Raw genomic sequence first — 17146 nt, forward strand, 5'->3', positions numbered from 1 at the left:
GAGAGGGATTAGGGCTATTTGTGAGTCCTAAAGGATGCAAGCTCAGACATAAAAAACAGAAAAACTCAGAGGACCCTCATATGAAAATCTACACAAATATCCACATGGGACAAGGTTCAAATACAAACCATGAAGATTATTTAAGGTATAGGAATCATTATAGAAGGCAAAAGGCAATGCTTAGTCAATTCAATTAACATATTCAAATGCAAAAATAATGTGACTCAGCATATGCAGTGGAAGCGGGCCCTATTGTAGCTAATAGTCAGAACCACAAAGGACCTAGCACAAGGCAAATAATAAATCAAAGAGCATGTAATCATAGGAACTGCTCAGTTTAAAGGTAGGAAAGGATCATGAAAAATCTCAAAGTATTAATTCAATAGAAAGACTGACTAGAAGTCTGCCTTCAAAAGAAGCAAGGAAAAGACCTGGCTCACTTCCCAACACAGCAGCTTTTATAACATTTTAGCTGAGAAGATTCAAACTCTAACCATAATTTGAAGTGGCACCATGGTCTATACACCTAAAATTGCCATAGTACAAGCCAATCATGTCTTAGAAATTATACTACACACAACAAGCTCACTAGCAACTCTCGCAAATCGAATATCTAGGAGTCCCTTTATCCTACATACCAAGTGGAAAGGACATTGCATTACTAAACAATAGCCGCTTGGAAATATGAATAAACAATGTTGTGCCACAAAAATTATAACCTTGAATGTTAAAACATAATATGCGTTTCCTTCAGCAGCAGAAAGTGAGCTTTTACATTATTAAAGCTAAAATAAACATTGCCACTAGACTAGACAGTGAAACTATTGAATTAAGAGGGATTTTACAAAGCACTGAAGGACATTTCTTAACACTAGCTGCACAGACAGAAACAAGAAAGTACATTTCAAATATGCACCATAAAACACAGGACAATTGTATCTGAGACCTTGTTATGTCAACTTTAAAACTTCATTATGAAAATCCAATGCACTTTCTCAATTTACGATCCATCTATGTTGATTTATGCAATATTATTAATTCTAATTACGTGCCCTCACCACTAAGAACCACCTGGGCAAACATCTAGAGTTTCAACAAAAGCTGTTAGCTTACAAAAGGGGATGAAGTCCTTCATCGGTACGATTCCAAGCACATCATGCTAACTCAGCAAGGAGAATGGTTATTGAGGAGAACCCCAGCAGTGTATAATGTAGTGATTAAAAAATTCTCACCTGGATAAGATGTGCTGGTACAGTGATCACGCAGGTAGTAAGGGACATACGAAGAAGGCACCGAAGAGCGTAGAGAAACTTTGTAAGGCTGTGCTTGTGCCTTGGTGAGTCACTGCAACAAATATCATCTCCCCATAAAGGTGATCCAAGAGACTGAATTGCAATTCGAAGAACATTCTTGGTTCTTTTCTGCAGAAGGCAAAGAAGTGGAAACCAAATCATTAGTTTGGGAAGCCATGATCCTCATCTGTTTTTAAAACAGTACTCTTGTTTGGATAACACGATGGTTTCTTGATGATCTAATGCCACTTTACTTCTAGAACCTCAAAACTCTAGCTTGAGCAGCATAAATATGTTTATTTATTTTTATAATAGATTCTAGGAGCAGGAGGTGTGCTGATCCTAACTAATACCATCACATATTTGGAGAGTAGTGGATATATTTTGATAAACGAATAGTTATGCTCCTATACACATATTATACAATACAGTTAAAGAATGTACATTATAAAATAAATAATAAGTGTGTGATGTTTTAGTTTACTTCTATTATTTTTTTGTCTCAAGATACAAAAGACGAAAACCTCACCATCACATTAATATTTCTGACAACTCTCCTGCAAAAGCAACAATTCACTGATGTGTGAGGCTGGAGATGTAGTAGATTCTTATGTCATTAACATTTGAGTTTGGTAGAAAAAAGGTGATTTATTGGTAAGTGTTGAAATTGGGTTACTGGTTGTAGGGAGGTGGGGTGAAACCCTAACGAAGCAGCAACCACAATTCCTGTCAGGGAGAAACATGCACACATTTCAAATTAACTTGTGATCAACCTTCAGGTAGCTTGGCACAAAAGCAGTCAGCCTTAACTTAGAGGCAACGTGTGAAGTATTTATGCAGCAGGTCAAACAGTAAATAAGTGAAAACACAACACAAGAAACCTCACAAACCAATTTAGAAAAATAAAGTGAAATGTAATAAATAATCGAAGGCCAAAACAACATAAATCCAATGAGCAGAACCGGAGTTTTGCAGTTTTAAAGTTTAAGTAAAAATAGCGTCTATCAGCACGCAGTGGGAAGCACAAGTGTGGTCTGGGTCTCAATGTCTAATGCCAGATTTCTTCACAGGGCTCAAATCGGCCCAAAAACGGAAATTCGCTGGTAGCCCTGACTGGCGCCATGGAGTCCTTTCAGGATAATGAGTTCCATCGTGCTTCCCACTGCAGGCTGATTGGAGCCCCATATGCGTATCCAACATATTTCCAGCTCAGGTTATTCTAGGCCACCTTGTTCCTGAGGCAAGTCACCAGGGATCCCCTCCTTTAGCAACTGTCAGTCAGTCAGTCATAATACTTTATTTCGATAAATCAATATCATAAAAAGACATAGGAACAAGTTTTTACACATGATCATCAAATGCAATAAATACATAATAAAACATGATATATATACATACTAGTACCACTTACATGTGAATACAAAAATATATACTTTCTATAAAATCCATACCTAAAAATACATTTAAAAGAGGTCAGTAAGGATAAAACAGGCTGTTCATATCGATTGCAAAAAACTCATCAATGTAAAAAGGATTCAAGCAATAACCAATACTAATACGAAATATGCAGTTCATCTTTCTAATGATCCGAGGTCACCCGGTTATCGAACACCATCCTTTTATTAGCCCTACTAGCCCCCACAAGGAAGTTGGCAACATGAAACATTATCCTAGGGGTTTGTAATAGCTGGAGAAACAGTAGTGCTGGCTTGACCTGTGTGAACCCCACCTCTTTAAGAATCGGTCTCAAGAATTTCCTTCTTAGGACCGTGAAGTGGTCACAGAACATCAGAAAGTGCAAAGTGTTCTGGGTCGAGAAATTATCACACTTACATGGCGGGGCATTATCTGGTGAACTCCAGCTTGGAAAGTAGCCCAGAGATAAGTGGATCAAATTCAGCCGAAATCGAGTTAAGAGGAAGCGATGGTAAGGCCGGTTAACAATGGTCAGGTATGGTTCTGGGCCCACATGGGTACACAAAATAAGGCTAGACCTTACCATTGGTTTCCCAAGCTCCACTTGTTCCCTATCTAGGCATAGCATATCTCTCATCATACCTTTAATTTGAGCTATGTCTTTCGTAGTTATACTAGAAGGGGCTAAGAAAAGATCTGGTCTCCCTAGCTTGCCAAGGCTATCTTTGATATAGGCTAGCCATGGAATCTTGCTAACCCCATCTAACTGCAAGCAATCTTTTAAAATGATGTGATTGAGGGGAATTTCATGGTTCAGCCAGATCCTAAGCCAGGCCAAAACAGGGGCTATTTTAATCAGGTCTGAAATGTATCCCAACCCTAGTTCAGAATGAACAATGTATGTAGGAGTTGACTGGGGTACAGAAAGGACTGACCTGAGAAATTTATTTTCGGTAATCTGGATACTATCCGTTGAACAATAGCCCCAAATGGCGCTGCCATATGTGGCAACAGCCAAGCTTTTGGCTTTATAGAGTTGTAGCAAAGTGACTATTGGCCTAGCCCCCAATTTTTTTATAAAACTCTGAAGTGCAAAGGAAGATCTAGCAAGAGCAAGATTTCTATTTTTTATCTGGGGACCCCAGGATCCTCTCTCATCAAATGTAATCCCTAAATAGGGGAAAGTGGTTACTCTACAGAGCTCTTGTTTCCCGCATGTAAATGTTTTTATTAACTTGGTGTTTTTAGCCTTGCCCATTATCATGATTTGGGACTTTTTGACGTTAATCATTAAATCCAAGGAAGCCATGAAATCTTCAAATGCATCCAGTAAGCGTTGAAGGCCCACTCCAGTACGGGAGAGCAAAACAGCGTCGTCCGCGTATAGGAGAACTGGAATTCCCAGTTCACCTACTCGCGGAACGTCCAGAGTAGCTATTTTTAAGGAGGATTCCAATGCGTTTATATAGACCGTAAAAAGGAGGGGAGCCAAGATGCACCCCTGCCTTACCCCTCTTTCAGACTTAAAGTAACTAGTGCAGCGCCCTTCCGAGGTGACTCTGATCGCAGCAGTTAAGTCAGAATGAAGATCAGCTAAAAGACAGACAAGGGCCCTATCCAGTCCTATGTCAAGCAAGATATTCCACAGCTTGGAGCGATTTACAAGGTCGAAGGCTGACGAGAGGTCCATGAACCCCAGGTACATGGACCCCTCCCTAGCTCTCGTATATTTTTCGACCAGTAAATGCAAATTTAGGCCCTGGTCAATGGTGCTTCTTTTTGGCCTAAAACCATACTGCACATTGGAAAGTACACCTTTTTCAAGTAGCCAATCATTCAATCTAGATAGGATAACCCTACCCAATATTTTCACCGATGAGTCGATTAGGGAGATCGGTCTATAACAAGATGGGTCTAGCCTATTACCCTTTTTAAAAACCGGTATGATAATGGATTTTTTCCATGAATCCGGGATTTTGTCAATTGAGAGAACGTTAAAAACATTACATAAAATTTTGGACCAAAACTTAGGATCATGTTTAAAAACGTCCCCAGGGACCCCGTCAGGACCTGGAGCTTTGTTTTTCAAGGTCAGTTCTATTGCCCGTTCCACTTCAGCTACGACAAAAACTACAGTGGCCTTAGCGATACGTGAATCGCCAACTGCCTCTTCTATAGGGGCGGCAGTGATGACAGTGCTATTGGATTCAGAGTATATCTCACTGAAGTGTTTAATCCAACCCTCATCAGGGATGTTTGCTTCTAAAGGCATATTTGAGTCCTCTGAAAAGAGTGGTTGGTTTATTATTTTCCAAAATAGGCCACTGTTTTTTAATGTAACAGGATCTAAAAGTTGCTCTAGAGCTGTATCTTTCAGGGCCCTCTTTCTTGCAAGAATTGTACGTTTGTATGCGGACCTTGCGCTCGAAATGTCCACACGGTTTTTAGGAGTGGCTTTCAGGGCTTTTAATAGATCACTATGAGCCTTTGAGCAGTTCTTGTCGAACCATCTTTTACCGACTAACTGCTTTGAGCTCGATGTATTCTCGAGGTTACGGGCAATTTCTGTACAGATATGGTCAAATGCCATTATAACCTGATTGCTCTGGGTTCTGTTAGATAGACATATTGCAACATCATCCTCGGTCCTAGACAGAACCTCCTGTAGGAGGGTTTCAGGGACTATTTTGGACCATTTTAGCCTACGGTTTTGGTCTTTAGGGATAAGATTAGCTCCCCCTTTATGTTTAAGAGATTTCAAAGAAATTACATCTGCAATCATTAGTTCTAATAAAACAGGATTATGGTCGCTAAAAACTGATACCTCTGTGTGATATTTAATCACGTTGTTTAACAGAAAAGGAGTCAAAAAAATATAATCAATAATAGTGCCCATGTCGTTTCCTTTAAACGTAGGGGATCTATCTTTCCCATCCCCACAAGTTGATTCGTATAGGTTCCAACTTGCTAAAAAAGATTCGAGGATTTCTCCACGCCTAGTATGTTCTAGGTGCACAATGGAAGAAAGGGGGGGAACTTCAATGTCCTGACTAGGGCATGGTAGGGAACATGGGTGTATATTAAAATCCCCTAGTAATATTAATTCAAAAGTATGTACATTAGTGTTATAGACTGACAAAAATTTGTCCAATAACTCTAAATTGTGACTGGTACAATCATTGGCGTTAGAGTTATAAAAATTAACAAAAAGAATCTTAGCCCTGTCTTGCAGGGCAAGTTCAACAATCAAACAGTGATCGGAGCCAGATGAACATTGAGTAAGTTTACCCTTTATGTCCAGTTTGAATAAACTTAACAGGCCCCCCTTGGGTCGTCCAGCCACGCTGCTGATGGCTGGGATGCAGAAGTGGCTGTAGCCATCCATGGAGAAGCTATTTGTCTGGTCCCAGGTCTCTTGTAAAGCAATGATGTCAAAGGCTTTAAGTGTCAGTTGCCAATCCGGGTTCCCAATTTTGCTCTTTATTCCCGCAATATTCCAGGTGGCAATTTTGAGAGATGGAAATATAGCAGGTGGCTGAGTGGGATTCCTTGTTATGTCTGGAAGTCAATCATTTTCCTCCAATGAGGACAAAGCAGAATAACGGTTATGAAGGGGAAGACTGTTATACATCTGCCTGTTCACTGGCTGCTGACCGAAAGGATCACCTCCATTTTGGAACACAGGAGCGTTCAATGGCCTAATGGGATGAGGACCAGCCATTCCCCCTGTAGAAGCGTTACCACGATGCTCTAGCTGATAGGATGGTGGTAAAAGAGTACTGGCCAGATGACTATAGAAATAACCAAGTGGTCTGGCACAAACAGCGTGTTCCTGGAGTGGTAAAGAGGCTGCTCTAAGCAGGACAGTAGCAGCATGTTGCGGATATTTAAAATTAACAATGATACAGTCCCCCCCTATGTCTTTCTTACCGTGGCCAATCCAACCAACTCTACGAGTGGATAAAATATCGTTTGAGAAGGCCACCGGAAAACCACAATTCTTATTCAGCCAGGCAAGTGATTTATTTTTTAGAGCGTCATGGGTTTCCATCCCGGGATTAGACATGCAGGAGTCAACCTTAGGAACATTGGTTAATATTACAGTGTATGGAACACACTGTGGTGGAAGGTTGACAACATTTCTCCACATGGGTTTACTGTGCCCCGAGGCATCAACCCTTGGGGCGTTCTTCAGGGCGTTCTGACGACTATTTTGTACTATTTGAGTTTGTCGAAAAGATGGAGCTAGTGCAACTTTCGAGCCCATTAATGGTTGTGATGATGAGGTAGTAGACAAGGCGTTTGCAGTCTGAAATGCCTGATGATTACCCCCCGGACCATCTTCCCTGATATTGTCAGACGTGAAAAGGGCGGGCTCCAATAGACTATGTCCTGTAGGGCCCGAGGAATCAGGTTGAATAGAAGTCATTGGAGAGGTCCTAATCGAGTTAGAGTCTAGGAGACCCTTAAGTCTAGTAACCTCTAATGTGACTAAATCTAACTTTGCCAGCAGTGGACTAATCAAGGCCTCTAGTTTAGACTCTAATATAGAAGCCAGGAGTTCAATATGTGGTGGATACAGGGGGCTGTTCTCGGCGTTATTTACGGTCTCTGAAACTTTATTTGAGGGTACAGAGTTAGCCCCCCCGGTCAATGGTGCTGTTCCTTGCTTTTTGGGTTTACGAGTCACTACCCTCTTAACCGGGAACTTCCTGCAGGCACGCACTGTTCTCCGAGCAGGGGATGGAGTTTGTATGCCCTTGATAGGCGATACCATGCTCTGGCTAGAACTGGAAACGTTGGTGATTGCCCCTTCGACAGTATTGACTAAAGTAGTTGCATCGGTATTTACGACTACATTATCAATATTGGCACTACCACTATTTAGAGATAACGTTGGGGAAGACAACATAGATGACCTTAGTGGTGATGTCTCCGGACTTGATCTGCCAAAGGAAATTCTCCTATCTTGATTGATCTTGTTTACCACTCTGACAAGATAGCTATCCATAGTCCTGGTTTCGCTAGTGGCAACAGTTTTCACTTGCCTGGGCTTAGACATGAGGTGTTCGACAAAGATTTACCACAACAAAAATTGAAACAGTAGGTTTTCCCTGGGCTCCGTACTCTATAATGGGGGCGTTAGGTCCTACTGAACTTACGCACATGCACGACAATACTTTATGAACCTACTTGCGTAACCACGACAGGCGGATCACCAAAATCCATGGCCCTGCCCAGCCTCCTCCGGCCCCGGACGGCCACAGACGGCCCGCCCTCTGCCCGGGCTCAGCCCGGCGTCGCCCGCGCGCGTCCCGCGTCGCGGAGGGAGCTGTCGGTTATCAAGCGCCTCCGGGCGCGCTGGCGGCGGAAGTGGCGTCGGGAGGAGCAGTGGCTGATGGGGATTGTAGTCTCCTGGCGTGGACTGGCGGCCAAAGATACACCCAGCAAGGGTGCCCAGTCAGCTCTCCCCCTGCGTGTGTTCTCGCTGGGCTCTGCGGACTGCTCGTGGTCGATTCTGCGCCCCCCGCTCCACCGAGGGAGCTGTCGGTTATCAAGCGCCTCCGGGCGCGCTGGCGGCGGAAGTGGCGTCGGGAGGAGCAGTGGCTGATGGGGATTGTAGTCTCCTGGCGTGGACTGGCGGCCAAAGATACACCCAGCAAGGGTGCCCAGTCAGCTCTCCCCCTGCGTGTGTTCTCGCTGGGCTCTGCGGACTGCTCGTGGTCGATTCTGCGCCCCCCGCTCCACCGAGGGAGCTGTCGGTTATCAAGCGCCTCTGGGCGCGCTGGCGGCGGAAGTGGCGTCGGGAGGAGCAGTGGCTGATGGGGATTGTAGTCTCCTGGCGTGGACTGGCGGCCAAAGATACACCCAGCAAGGGTGCCCAGTCAGCTCTCCCCCTGCGTGTGGTCTCGCTGGGCTCTGCGGACTGCTCGTGGTCGATTCTGCGCCCCCCGCTCCACCGAGGGAGCTGTCGGTTATCAAGCGCCTCCGGGCGCGCTGGCGGCGGAAGTGGCGTCGGGAGGAGCAGTGGCTGATGGGGATTGTAGTCTCCTGGCGTGGACTGGCGGCCAAAGATACACCCAGCAAGGGTGCCCAGTCAGCTCTCCCCCTGCGTGTGTTCTCGCTGGGCTCTGCGGATTGCTCGTGGTCGATTCTGCGCCCCCCGCTCCACCGAGGGAGCTGTCGGTTATCAAGCGCCTCCGGGCGCGCTGGCGGCGGAAGTGGCGTCGGGAGGAGCAGTGGCTGATGGGGATTGTAGTCTCCTGGCGTGGACTGGCGGCCAAAGATACACCCAGCAAGGGTGCCCAGTCAGCTCTCCCCCTGCGTGTGTTCTCGCTGGGCTCTGCGGACTGCTCGTGGTCGATTCTGCGCCCCCCGCTCCACCGAGGGAGCTGTCGGTTATCAAGTGCCTCCGGGCGCGCTGGCGGCGGAAGTGGCGTCGGGAGGAGCAGTGGCTGATGGGGATTGTAGTCTCCTGGCGTGGACTGGCGGCCAAAGATACACCCAGCAAGGGTGCCCAGTCAGCTCTCCCCCTGCGTGTGGTCTCGCTGGGCTCTGCGGACTGCTCGTGGTCGATTCTGCGCCCCCTTTAATACCAACTGCATTCATCGCCTTTCATAATATCTCCGCAGGACGCATTGTATCCCCTAGGTTCTGTTGATGATCCAGCCATTTTCATTGAGATCGAAACGCCGTTGACTTTAAAAACACAGCCCTATATGATTGTTTAGACGTGCTGATCAAGAAGGGGGGTCTGTTGCCACCAAAAATACTTGCTGCTGCTCATTTTCGATCCTGGGGGGAGCATAAGCCCAGGTTGTGTTGCTTCCGTGCATTGGACTTCCCCTACTGCACCAATCCAGTCTGCCACTCACCCTGGTGGGACCACAAGTCCCAGGGCACACCGCGAGGAAGCTCAGCCCCAGTTCCACAGGTGCCGCAGGTGAGAGGGGGAGGAATCACGACCGCTCTATAAAGAGCAGCCTCTCCCTCCGCGGCATGGGACGCGGGCGAAGCCCGGGCCAAGGGCGGGCCCGTCCTGCGCCCGTCATCGGCAGTAAGAGCCAGAGCAGGGCCACCCCCCTTACGTTTTCAGTCTACCAGCGGGTTTTGAGGAGAAGCGCGGGCTCACCTTGGCCCCTGAAGGTACGGTCTATCGATGTGCAAGCTGTGATTACCAACTCGAAGGAACTTTGGACGCTTCCTACGGACTAGTGTAGTTGGCTGCTAAGATCTTACTTATAGTGGGGGGGGCATACCGGTATGGGTAAAAGAAAGACTATGGAAGGGGGAGGAGGGGGGGCAGAGGCTGGTAATGCCAATAGACCTCGTAAAGAGAAAAAAGCCCGAAGGATGGCCAAGCATGCTGCTAGCAATTGTGTACTTGACCAAATTGATAGCCTAGTGGAGGAGTGCAAGGCCATCTTAGTATCTGAGACAAGTCTGCAACTAGATGGGAATTTGGTTCATCAAAATGTAGCTGAGTTGGGGTTGGAGGGTTCGCACAAGGGTCCTGCCACTCCCGCTATTCCCGCCATGTTTCTTATAAAACAGAAAGGTACGAAAGGCAGTGGTGGTGAGAGAGGAGTGGTCCCAACAAAGGAGAGTTTCATAGCTGGTAGTACTGATAACCTCTCACCAGCTGACAGTAGTGACCCCTATACCTGTGCACCCCTAGTTTCCTGCACAAATAGGTTCTCCAGCTTGGAAAACATACATAGGGAGAGTGCCATGCAATCATCCAGCCAATCATCAGGAATAACCATGGATGCTGCCTTAAATCATCCATTAGCTCCCCAAGCCACTGCTATGGATACAAACAACACACTAGCTCTCCAAGACCTAGTGTGATGGTACATTTATTACGGGATGAGATAGGGTCCCTGAGGGTTCTGATTGAAAACCTAAATTCTATGGTCGGGTCCGTGCCTAACGGTGGGGTGCGTTTTCCGGCAAATTCAACCCAAAGGGACACCATCTCTCCCTCACCAAATTCTGACAGTGCTCTGGTAATACCATCGGGAGCCCCAATAGCTGGTGGCCAGCGTAAAATCATCACTTCTTACAGTGAGGCAGCTAAACACAGAAAACCCATAGCTCCATCACCCACTAGAAACAGAGCCCCACTCGCCACAAAAAATAGTTTAAGTTACTCTGCAAAGAAAATGGTGAGAGAGTACCTGCCCCCTAGTGGGAGATGGAATACTTGTCCACCGGTAAATCACCAATATAAGTCTGGAGAAGGAGGGGGGGGCATGAATGCAGGTAAAATACATAATACTAATAAAATTTAGATGACGAATGTCCCTAAGCTAGCATCAGAGAGATGTAACGAAAGTGCAGACTCTTTGACTAATAAAGCTATCCACTGGCTACACCACGTTAGAGGGTGTCGATCCGTGATTAGGGAAGACATCTCTAAGGTGCGTAGGCTCACTTCCGCCACTGAACAATCTGACTGCATCGAATTGACATTACAGACAGAGGAGCTGGTTGAAAATCTATTCGCCCTTGAGTTTAGAACTATCCCCCCTAATTATTCTTGTATCCAACTAAGGAAGGCCCTACCGGACAGTCAGGTGAACCATTCTTTTGGGCAGCAGTTGAAAGGCTGGGTGGGAAGTTCTGGGCTAGAACATAATGTCTGACTGTCTGGCGAATGCGCACAAGGGCTATGCACTGACAGTGAAGAGGACTTAGCTGCCACTATTGTTAGATACCAGCCCGATAGCCGAGACATTGCTAGTCATACCCCCGAAACGAGACACACACAAGGGCCATGCACCGACAGTGAAGAGGACTTAGCTGCCATTATTGTTAGATACCAGCCAGATAGCGGTGACATTGCTAGTCATACCCCCGAAACGAGATCTGCCAATATAATGCGATCTATGCACGTTCCCGGCTCGGATCTCCAGCACCAGTCTATGGCCAATTTCTTAAGGCAAGATAATGATCCATTGCATGCTGGTTATGCCCCTACTAGGGGCTCACTTATGTCATGGAACATTGCAGGTCTGGGCTCAAAAATATCAATACCCGATTGGCTCACTTTTGTCAATGGGTTTGATATTTGTCTTTTCCAAGAGACTTGGCTCTTGGCACCGCAATTTTGTGCAGGCTACTTACGTTTTTATGTCCCAGCTATTAAATGTGCAAAAGGTCGTCCAGCAGGTGGCCTTACTATATGGATTCGTCAAGCACTGGGTCTTAGCATTAAAGAATTACCATCTAAGAGCAGTGATATTCAGGTGATAAGGATAAACCTAGGTCCTCTAGGGTATGTCCACATCTACAATGTCTATGTGAGGGGAGTCCGAGGGGCTAAGTCCCAAGTTCTAGCGGCTTTGGACAGCCTCCTCGATCTCTATTCAACGGACAATAATATTATTATTGAAGGTGATCTGAATTCAACCTTTGAACCACTTGCTACCCCTGACTGGCACCTTACCGATGAAGAAGACGCCCAATGGGGAGTCCCAAAATTAGAACTTGACCCAGTAAAGAAATGGACGGAAGTGGTCATCCGGATTAATACCATCTGTTATGAAAGGGGGCTTAGGGCCCTCAACGGAAAGATGCCGCAGGATAGGTTTGGGGCCAACACGTTTAATAATGGGTATAGTAAAAGTAGGATTGACTACATTCTCTCTAGTGTGAAATTCTGGCATAAAATTGACGATATGGCGATAAAGGACGTTCTTGAAAGTGACCATAATCCTTTTTGTGTTACTCAAGGTTGGTGGAACTCTGTGCTACCACACGTGGGGGAGCTTGAATCTCATGCCCCGGATGTTGTTCCCACCAACGACATGCGATGGCTCAACTGGTCATATATAATTGAAAAATCTGAGACTTTGAGAAACATCATCAATGATGTAGACTGCACCTCACTAGAGATTGAGCAAATTCTGTCGACTAGAGGGGACTTGGGGCGTGTAACACAGGCACATGATAGCTTTTTCATACGCACAAGATCCCATTTTATTAAGCCCATTAGAACCAAGGAATTAGCTGACCCGAAACCTTCACGGTGGTATAATAAAGAATGCAGGCTAGCAAGAATTTTCCTTGGTAATGCAATTAGGGGCGGGGAAACGGATACTGTTCGTACTGCTAGGTATGAATACAAAATAGTTATCCACAAAGCCAAACGCTTATGGGATGAGCACAGGTGGCAGGACCTTAATGAAGCCAGCTCGCAGAACAATAGTAAATTATTCTGGAGCATCATAAAATGGGGCAGAGGGGGCCAACCAGATCAGCCTCAAAATCATGTCTCGCAGGAAGATTGGGTTAATTATTTAAAACCCCCAATATGCCTGCAGCCCCCCAGAGAATTGTAGGGAAGGTCCTAGTTAAGTATTTTATTTGGATGAGCTTTTAATAATAATGATGTTTCACTAGCTCTTGGTGCAGTGGCAGGAGGTAGAGCGCCGGGACCGGATGGTGTCCCCGCCGATGTGTTACTCCACGATAAAGTAAGATGGGGGTAGATACATTTTGCTGATGGCGAACGCAATGGCTCAGGGTACCCCTGTACCGGATTCCTGGAAGGGGTCTGAAATAATTCCAGTATACAAAAAAGGAGATAAATCACTCCCAGGAAACTACAGACCTATCAGTCTGATAGACACGATACAAAAGGTAGTTGGGAGGTTGATCCTGAATAAAATCCTAGCCTGGATTGATGAGAGTGGTATACTGTCCTCCTTTCAATCAGGCTTTCGTAAATATACTAGTACCATCTACCAAGTCTTCCATTTTATCCTTTTGTATTGGAAGACAGTGACCCTGGGCAAAGGTAGCATTTATGCTGCCTTTGTCGATTTTAGAGCAGCATTCGACCTTGTTCCCCGTTCCTGTCTGTGGGCGACGTTGAGTGAACTAGGTCTTTCTAAAGAGCTGTTAACTCTTATAATGAGGTTGCATATGGGAAATTATGCTAGAATCCGGTGGGGGGCACAGGGTAGGGTCACCACCCAGTTTCCCGTAGAACGAGGGGTGCGACAAGGTTGTGCTATGGCACCCACGTTATTTTCTTTGTATATTAACGGAATAGTGAATTGCTTGCTGCCAGTGAATACGGATGCCCCTATTTTAGCTGGTGTAAAAGTCCCGATTTTAATGTTCGCGGATGACACATTAATTATCTCAAAGACTCCTAGTGGCCTCCAACGAGCCTTAGTAATTTTTGAAGATTTCTGTTCTGCTCGCGGCCTTGAAGTTAATGTGGCAAAAACGAAATTTATGGTTTTTAACCCGCACAGAAATTTTAAAGGAAAAATTTTAATGAATAACCAACCACTCGAACAGGTTAGGGCTTTTACTTACTTGGGGATCCACGTAGAGAGGGATCTAAAGTGGAATTATCACACTGATATAGCTGCATTACAGCACCGGCAACTTTCGAGAGCCCCAAGCACAGAACATAAAAGGTCACTAACAAAACCAATCAGACCAGTGCTCCAAGTTTAGGACTCAAAAGTTGTCAGCTCTGCCCTTTATGGTGCTGAACTCTGGCGGTTCGAGAACTTAGCTAGCTTAAGTGTTTCTGAAAATAAGTTCCTGCGTAGTATTACTAACCTCCCCCAAAGCACTCCATTAAGGCCGTTAAGGTATGATTTTGGTAGAAACCCTATTTCAGATGTTGCCTAACTGCGCCCTATTCTATACTGGCGCAGGTTGTGAACAACACCTGAACGGTCATCATACGCTGCGGGTTTCCTCGATGTAATAAAATCTGATGTTTTCCATAAAATCGGCTGGCTAAGGGGAGTTAGAAACAGTATAGTGAGTTTAGGTATGAAAACGCTAGGGGAGAATCCAACAGGGGCCTCTTTCCCCTCTAAAAAGATCTTAAAAGAGAAGTATTGGGAAAGGGTCACCCATAATGTTCTGATTAAAACTGACTCATCTTCATTGGCGGGAATCTTTCTGGAATCAAAATTCATCCCCAGACTCGAAACATACTGGGACACCATTACTAAACCAAGGGACAGGAAATTGTATTTTCAGCTGAGGGCTGGTTCACTGCCCCTAAGATCTCTTACTTCCAGGTGGTCTCCACCAAGCGATAACATATGCCCGGCTTGTGGGATCCACATAGAAACAGTCGCCCACATGCTCTTTGCCTGTTCCGCTTATGCCACCCCAAGGCGGGTTTGGCTGAGCCCTATGTGCAAACTACTTGGCACAAACAGGAGTGCTGAAGCTGAAAGGCTTATATGCACCAGTCCTTTGCCATTCATTACAATGGCGGTTGCTAAATACCTAGGGTGGGTGTGGATAATAAGGCTGAAATCAATATCTGGGTAAATTAATTTTGAGCAAAATGTCCAGTTTGTTTAGTTCAAACTAAGAATGTGACTGATTCTACACTAAACTGTTTTAGATTTATTTGAAACAGATTTTTAATGAAAGGAAGCGAGTAATATGAAATTTGTATTTTTTCTAGTTGTCTAGGTCTTAGTTTTAATCAATTTTTTCACCAGCAGGATTATGTATAACCCAGTCAAGACATTTTTAAGTGTGTAATTTTAAATGTTGTTTGTAATGTGCTTTTATGATTACATGTTGAATAAAGCTTGTTTGGATTGGATTGAATTGGATTGGATTGTTGAGAATTTGCTATAGAGGGCTGTGATGTTCTTGTGTTTGTTGATACACTTGCTAATTTTTTATCACAATTTATCACTTAAGTGTATCACCTCTAAAAAGAGCACCAAGCAAGTTTATTTTGCACCAATATTCACTGCGCTATGTGTCTTGAAATAGTTTTTCAAACACTCCTTTAAATACATTTTGTTCACCATTTGGTTCTTTGCAACTAAAGTATTGTTACTAGGGACCAGTGTGTTTTTTGCTATACCTTTCTAAAGTGGCATTTTCAGAATTGTGACATAAAATATGACATTACTATTAAAGAGGGTTTTAAACTACAACTCTGTGTACACCAAACTGGACATTCGTACCAGCTTCTAATTGAAAGTTATCACTTATTAAATGTGGTAAGATAACCCAATATTTTCCTATAGGAGAGGCAGTACTTGCAGTGGCGAAAAACAAATTTAAGAGGTTTCACGATCAGGACATCTAAAAGTTAGACGTACATGTTCAACTTTTTAAATGCACTGCACCGTACCCTATAGCCTATTTAGGGCCTACTCAATGGGTGACTTGTATTAAATAAAAGGTCTAGGCCTGGCAAAAGGTTTTTTTTTGGGAAGTCGAAATGGCAATTTAAAACTACACATACAGGCTGCAGTGCCAGACTTGGGACATGTTGGATAGGCTACTTATGTAGGTGGCAAAATCAGTGCTGCAGGTCCACTGGTAGAATTTAATTTGCATGATCTGGGTACATGTAGTACCCAAGACTAGGGGCTTAAAAGTAGATTAAATGTGCCAATTAGGTGTAAGCTAATATAACCATGTTTTAGGGAGTGAGAACACACACTTTAGTACTGCATAGCAGTGCTAAAGTACAGAGAGTCCTAAGGTCAACACAAACTAGATCAGAAGAAAATAGAGGAGTAAGGCAAAACGTTTGGGGGAACACCATCCTAAGGCTGACAGGTTTAACACATGTCCTCCCCACCCACACAGCTGAAAGTGTGGAGAACTACCCAGTCTCCTGGGAGTTCTCATCACTAAGGCAGAAGAACCTGGAAAGACTCCCAACAATAGGGTGGTCTGACCCAGGATGGTGTTCCACCATAAAGCACAGGGGATGAGGTGAGTGTCAGTCTTGGCAACCAAATTAAATCCACTGTAGTCCACACAGAACCGAAGGTCTGGGGTGGCGCCTGGTGTGGCAGCCTTGGGTACCAGCACAGCTGGACTCAACCAAGGACTGGTGGAGGGTTCAAGCATCTTGCTGTGTCTGAACTGGGGTGGCGAAGTGTGCTAAAGAACGATGATGGATTCAAGCCAGATCTGTGACTGGGGGTGAGTGTCTGAAAAGTTTCAGGCTAGGGTAAACCTCCACCAGAGAGGCCCTCTGGTCATACCAGAGTTTCATTACTTCTTCACTGGCCTCAAGATTGCCTTTAGCCTTCTCCCAGAAAATCTGCATCTGCTTACAGAGAGCCAGCATGTAGCTGACTACATCGTGAAGGGGTCGCCTGGGAGCTTCTCCCACACCCCCTCTAAAATGGCTGAGATGTCCCCTAACAGGGTGTCCACAGAGGAGTTAAAATGGGATAAAACCAGCCCGCTTCTGTGGTGCCTCCCTGTAGGCAAACAGTAGTAATGGTAAGAGGACGTCACACTGCTGCTGGCTCGTGGGCTCGGACAGGTTCATAATCATACCCTTGAAGGTCTTGTTGAATCTCTCAAAAAGCCTATTTGTTTGGGGGTGATAGAGTGTAGAGAAATTGTAGGTTACGTCACACTCATCTCACATGGACGTCATGTACCTGGATATGAAGTGGGTG

At 45.1% G+C, this 17146-nt stretch overlaps 1 protein-coding gene across 1 annotated transcript in view; it reads right to left on the reverse strand.

Annotated features, from left to right (window-relative positions):
• ELP4 (elongator acetyltransferase complex subunit 4) overlaps positions 1-17146 on the reverse strand; it is a 1288954-nt gene that overhangs the window by 604652 nt on the left and 667156 nt on the right. Inside the window, exon 7 of the mRNA XM_085648284.1 lies at positions 1233-1421. Coding sequence (XP_085504410.1) covers positions 1233-1421 — 189 coding nt within the window. The remainder of the gene's footprint in view (positions 1-1232; positions 1422-17146) is intronic.

The sequence above is a fragment of the Triturus cristatus genome, chromosome 3_2 (assembly GCF_964204655.1).
Source record: "Triturus cristatus chromosome 3_2, aTriCri1.1, whole genome shotgun sequence".
Classification (NCBI taxonomy): domain Eukaryota; kingdom Metazoa; phylum Chordata; class Amphibia; order Caudata; family Salamandridae; genus Triturus; species Triturus cristatus.